This window comes from Leucoraja erinacea, chromosome 16 (genome assembly GCF_028641065.1).
Source record: "Leucoraja erinacea ecotype New England chromosome 16, Leri_hhj_1, whole genome shotgun sequence".
NCBI classification, from domain to species: domain Eukaryota; kingdom Metazoa; phylum Chordata; class Chondrichthyes; order Rajiformes; family Rajidae; genus Leucoraja; species Leucoraja erinaceus.
The window spans coordinates 29,891,213-29,897,212 of record NC_073392.1 but is presented as its reverse complement, the minus strand read 5'-3'; the positions used below and the strand labels follow the sequence as shown (position 1 = coordinate 29,897,212).

The following is a 6,000-nucleotide window of genomic DNA, read 5'->3' as shown; positions in this document are numbered from 1 at the left end:
ATGGGCCGAATGGCCTAATTCTGATCCTATCACATGAGCGAGAAGGAACTGCAGATGATGGTTTAAACCAAAAATGGACACAAAAAGATGGAGTAACTCAGCGGGACAGGCAGCATCTCTGGAGAGAATGGGTGACGTTTCTGGTTGAGACCCTTCTTCAGTCCTATCACTTATGACCTCTCCAAGGGGGGGGGAAGAATAGAGGGGATACACCCATTTGGCCGCTGGATGTCGCTGCATTGGCAACTGGCAGAGGTGGCAGTGGCGGTGTTTGGCCGCTGGATGTCGCTGCGTTAGCAACTGGCAGTGGCGGCGGTTGGCCGCGGGGAGGGGCTGCGGACGTGCCGTGTGCGCATGCTCCGCGCCGCCCCTCCCCCTCCCTACGTCACCGGCGGGCGTCACCGTTACTGTTAGCGTCTCTCTCTCTCTCTCTCTCCCTGCAGCCAGCGTTTAAAGCAGCGGCTCTGCAATGTCGCACCAGACTGGAATACCCGGTAAGATGCGCCGGCGGTATCGGGAGGTCGAATGTTGCGATCAGTGTGACGGCGGTGACATTTGAGCCGCGGCCGTTGCCCTCGCACCGTCGCCCCCGGTCCGGTTGCTGGGGAAACCCGGCGTCTGACCCGGGGCAGCCGCCGCTGGAAGTCCCGCCCCCGCAGCGTCCATTGGTCAACCGCGCACTGGCCCCGCGGGGCGCTCGGTGATTGGCCGGCAATGCCGTCCATCACGCCCAGAGCCGGCTAACCTGGCAGGTTGAATGGAGGATAAAACAACGGGCTTTAATATGGCAAATAGAGTCATAAATGTCTTCCAACCTTTCTTTTTGTTTTTGCACTATTATTATTTATGTGTAGGGGCCTGAAAACTGTAACGTCCAGGTTCAGGAGCAGCTTCTTCTCAGCACCATCTCTAACTAAGCTCCAAATTACAAAGACTTAGGGACATTTCTTTTGTCTTTGCACTATTATTGTTTCTTTTTATAATATATACTGAACTTATTTTTGTTGCATATTATGGTATTTACTATGTTTGTATATCTGTTGTGCTGCTGTAAGTAAGACACTCGATTCCTGACTTGATATTTTCCCATCTGAAGTGAATAAGGAGTTTTATGGCAACAATAAAATAAGTTTGTTTGATTTGCTTGGTGAAAATTACTCCTGAAAGTGCTTACATTAATTGAGTTGTCCCTTTCTTGATGGAGAATAATCCTCTTTGCATCACCGTTCTCCAGAATACTTACTTCAACGTGAAAGCAAACGCTGTGACCAGCAGCTGACGCGTCGCATCAAGAATCTCTGGAAAGACTGCAATAATTTTCGGCCTCTCTCAGCACATCTCAAGGTCCACTTTCCTCTTGTGGAAAAGATAAACAGTTGATATATAAAAGACAAAGTATAATATTCTGGGCTTTTATTTTGGTCATCTGAAACCAAACAGAACACTGGATTCCAGAACAATGGTTCCCTCCCTTCTCCCCTTGGCATTCTGTTGAAGTAGTAAAGTGGCTGGTGAGCCACATTTCGTTGGGTGTCGAGTGTTTTATTGTCAAATGTCCCGAAATGGAACAGTGACATTCTTACTTGCAGCAGCACGACAGATATGCAAACATAGTACTCTGTAAACACCATGATATGCAACAAAAATAAATTCGGTATATTTAAAAAAAACAATAATAGTGCAAAGACACAAGAAATACTCTTAGGTCTATATAATTTGGAGCCCAGTTGGAGGTTGTTTAATGTAGAGAAGAAGCTGGACATTACAGTTTTCAGGCCCCTATACTTTCTTCCCGATGGCAAGAGTGAAATGAGAGTGTGGCCAGGGTGGTGTGGGTCTCTGATGATGCTGGCTGCCTTTTTGAGGCAGCAACTCCTGTCGAGCCCATCGATGGTGGGGAGGAGATTTCTCTGATGCTTCTTAATCAGAAACCAGCAGCCTGGGCGATGAAAGGGCAGGCCCATAGGAAAGTGTGGAAACATTATTGTCAGCTGCTATTTAGAAAACAACATGGTAACCGGTTGGAACACTGATAATGAATGATCCTTGGCACCACATGATAAAATGCAACTAATGATTGGGAACGATTGTAGAATTAAAAAAAAAAAACAATCAGAAGCAAAACGGTAAATTAAGGATTCAAAAATGTATTGTATTTCTATAGTGCATTTCATAACCTCATTATACCTCAGTGCTTTACAGGCTGTAAGTACTTATGAACTGTACTCAATAGACAATAGGTGCAGGAGTAGGCCATTCGGCCCTTCAAATCAGCACCGCCATTCAATGTGATCATGGCTGATCATCCACAAGAGATTTCATCACCAGATAAAAGCTGTCCAGGGTCTGACCTCCCCAGAGGAGCATGGGTGAAGCTCAACAGACTTCATACTGGAGTTAGGGGTTTAAATGCCAGCATGTGGAGGTGGGTGCTCCGCCAGAGCCCAGCCTTTGAATGTGGAGCAGAATAGACAGCAACCATGTCATCTCTGGGTGCCTGCTCTACCACCCACCAAATGGAGCTCAGGGTCTGGCAGACATTGACGCAGAGACAACAACCTGGCTGCTCAACACCTGGCTTGAGATTCCTTTGGTTTATGTTTTATTCACAAGAAGAAGAAGATGCACAATCAGTACCCCGTTCCTGCCTTCTCCCCATATCCCCTGACTCCGCTATTGCTATCTTCAAGTCCTATCTAGCTCTCTCTTGAAAGTATCCAGCGAACCGGCTGCCACCGCAGAGCACTCCATAGACTCACCACTCTGTGTGGAAAAAGTGTTTCCTCATCTCTGTTCTAAATGGCTTACCCCTTATTCTTAAACTGTGGCCCTTGATTTCTCTCTTCCTCCCCCCTGGGCACGATTTCCCCCCCACCCCCGGCTCTCTTCCCGTCCCACTTGACCTCTGCCTTCCCCCCCCTCCCAGCCTTCCATGCCCCCCCCCCCCCCCCCTCGGGCTCTTCCCCACCCCCCTTTTCCTCTCCACCACCTCTCCCCAGCCTTTCTCTTCCCCCCCGGCATCCATCTTTCCCCTGTCCCTCTCTCCCCCCACCCCCCACTACTCTCCCCCTCCCTCGGTCATTGAGGAGACGGAACCCAACGGGTCCCCCTTGTTCTATTTACTTATAATAGCAGTATGTGTTCTGATGGTGATACCTGTCAGTTAGACTTTGGATTTAGCTTGTTAATTTGAGTCTTTAATTTTTTTCAATGTCTTTTATAACATTTTGTTTGGAATTCGGAATTGTGGCAAATAACATAGCTGTTATTATGACAAAGTTCAAAACACTTGATGGAGGTGTGAGATTCAAAAATCACAAATGCTCTTGAGACAAATTCAGACAAAGAAGTGTTTTTATTAATTTCATATTCTGCAGAATAGGTGCCCCTCCTCTGAGGTCCACTAGAGGCACAAAGAAGATGGAGATGCTTTCTATCTTTATACAGTTCATTTCATTATTATCACATTCTCATCCCTCCCCATTGAGCTTCTTCCAATCATAACATAAAGCCCTGTTTCCCACGAGAACGTCTCGGAACGCCCACCTAACGTCAAAGACACCTCCCATATCATGCATCGCATGTGCATTTAAATTAGGCATCTTGTCATAGTGGGTGTGCATACATATTCATGTAATCTCATCAAGCATGCGTAGTTGAGCGTGACTTCGTGTCCCTTTCCCCTTCGTTCTAATTTCTTTACTATCTCCTGCTGAAGTCTTTCTCTGTTACTTTTTATCTAGAATTTCTCTCTGTTCTTATATCGTTACTTTCTAATCTACTAGCAGTCTGGTTTCTGCCTTATTTCTTTCTAAGTTATTTTTCTATCCCTAGTCTAAATCAACTATGCCTGTTAACTCTTTCCTCACAATCCATCCTTTTCTTTTTGCTACGCACCCTTGATTTATACTATCTCCTCCTTTTTTCTAATGCTAGCAGAAGGTTTCTTCACCTCCTATATCTTCCTCTCGTAGGTCATACTGTGTTCTGAGGGCCATTATGGTGGCTGCACTGTTCTTCGTCAGGGCTGTTTCTATCAATCGCTGAGCCAATCCCCGTACGCAGGGAATGATACAACATCCCGAACAAACACAGTAACCCCCACCATGACTATCACTGATGTTAGGGCAGATGTAAAGATGTGCTTCCATTTTCCAAACCAGGAGTCTAGAAACCTGGTCCAGGAGGTGTCAACTCCAGAGTTCTCAGCCAATTCGATAGACAGAGAGGTGAGCCCTGCTAGGGCTCTTGACACTGACCCATCCGGAGCAGTGTTGTTGGGGATGAATGTGCAACATTGTTCGCCAAACATTACACACACCCCTCCCTTCTCAGCCAGTAGCATGTCCAAGGCTATGCGATTTTTGCCAGGCCATTTGGCTGGTAGCTGTCAGTTGTTCCGCTAATCCTTCAACTGCATCTCGAGTGTAATTTATAAAGCGTTGTTGATTGTAGTATAAGTAGTTGATCCAGTCCACATTTTTATTAATTGTGGACCACCAGAAGAGCATGGACTCAAAGCCCGCAGCTATCTGATTTCTGGCTTTAAATTTATCGGGTACCCCTCTTGGCACCCCTATCGCATCTATATAGATGTGTGTGTCGAATGATCCTTTTACCTCTCTCTTTTGTCGTCTGCTTCCTTTATTGAGTTCTACAGCATGTTCTACTGCTATGGTGAAGGGCATCATCAGTTGTATGAGGGGACAGGTTCCCGTCCATGGTCCTGGTAACCGGGGCCACAGGGTATTCTCCCCGCACCACCACCAGACATCGGCTCTACTGACTATCTGCTTTTTCAGCCAGGAGCTATTGAACAGTGGGCCCTGTTCCTCAGCCGTTATGTTATACGTCTGATTGCAGTTGAGCACCTCCCCCATGTCTTGTCCCTCTGGGTTATTTCTTGTATAGCACTCAAACCCCTCCTCCCCAAAAGGAATGGTAAATGGAGGAGGTCGAGGGTCTTCCCTTCGGCCCTTCGTATTGTTGTTGCTGGCCGGAAATAGGTAATGATAACTCTGGCATATCGCATTTTTTGGTAAGAGGGGATTCGTGAATAGCTGTAGTATACATGTCATAGCCCTAGGTGTTCTATCCCAATTCAGGGGAAATGGTACTGGGACCAGCTGAGGCCTAGCTCCAGCGCAGGCGTAACAATTGGTTCGTTGCATACTTCTGGCTGTGTACATCATCCAGGCAAGCCAGGTGTTGGCTCCTTTTCCCCCTGTTGGTATTCCCTTCTCATATAACTGCCTTAATCCTGTTTCTCCTGCTACTATCATTATCTTCAGCTTCTTAGACTCATTTTCCCTGGTGACATTGCTGACTACTGGTGGTACAGGTGTTGCCCTGGGATCCCTATTCTGACTGTCATCTATCTTGAACACCTCTCCCCTATCCTCGTATATTACCATCTTCCCATCTCGCTTGACTTCTATTTCAAACTTCAGACATGCGTCCTTCCCTGTTTTATCTGCACATATCCAATACCTACCACTTTCCTGTATCTGAACACTCTGTATGCTCACATATACGCGTCCTGGCAATTTCTCGTTTGGGTTTTGATATACTCTCCACCTATCAGTTTGATAGGTGGTCCGATGCCACCCATATTTTGATGAAGTAAACACCGCGTGCCAATCTTTACAGGGATGGGTGCATACATACATTCTATAGCCGCACCACCTTTTCCCTTTACATACATTAAATGGGATGGTGGTGGACCTTCTATTTTGTGGTATTGTGATTTTTATGCATGTTACATTACTTACATGAATTGAAAGAAATGCTGATATGGTTAGATGAAATGGTAGGAAGTGGCATAACACCTACATGGACTACTTGTGCTGAATAGCCTGTTCATTACAGTGTAATTTAATGTTATGATAGCAAGATGTGATATTGCCATCTCCAATTTCATCACATACTGTCATTGTAGAATATTAGGCAGGTGAGTTGAGCTTGTTTTATGAAATTGTAAGCAATTTCTTAAAATCGAAG

General features: G+C 46.0%; 1 protein-coding gene across 3 annotated transcripts in view; it reads left to right on the top strand.

The window, feature by feature from the left end:
- The first annotated feature begins 305 nt into the window (after positions 1-305).
- Positions 306-6,000, top strand: part of LOC129704733 (twinfilin-2) — a 94,525-nt gene continuing 88,830 nt past the window's right edge. For 2 of the 3 annotated variants that reach the window (XM_055648043.1, XM_055648044.1), the window contains exon 1: positions 306-494. In XM_055648043.1, the coding sequence (XP_055504018.1) occupies positions 470-494 (25 nt within the window). In that variant the 5' untranslated portion in view covers positions 306-469. The remainder of the gene's footprint in view (positions 495-6,000) is intronic. The other variant, XM_055648045.1, reaches the window with a different exon arrangement.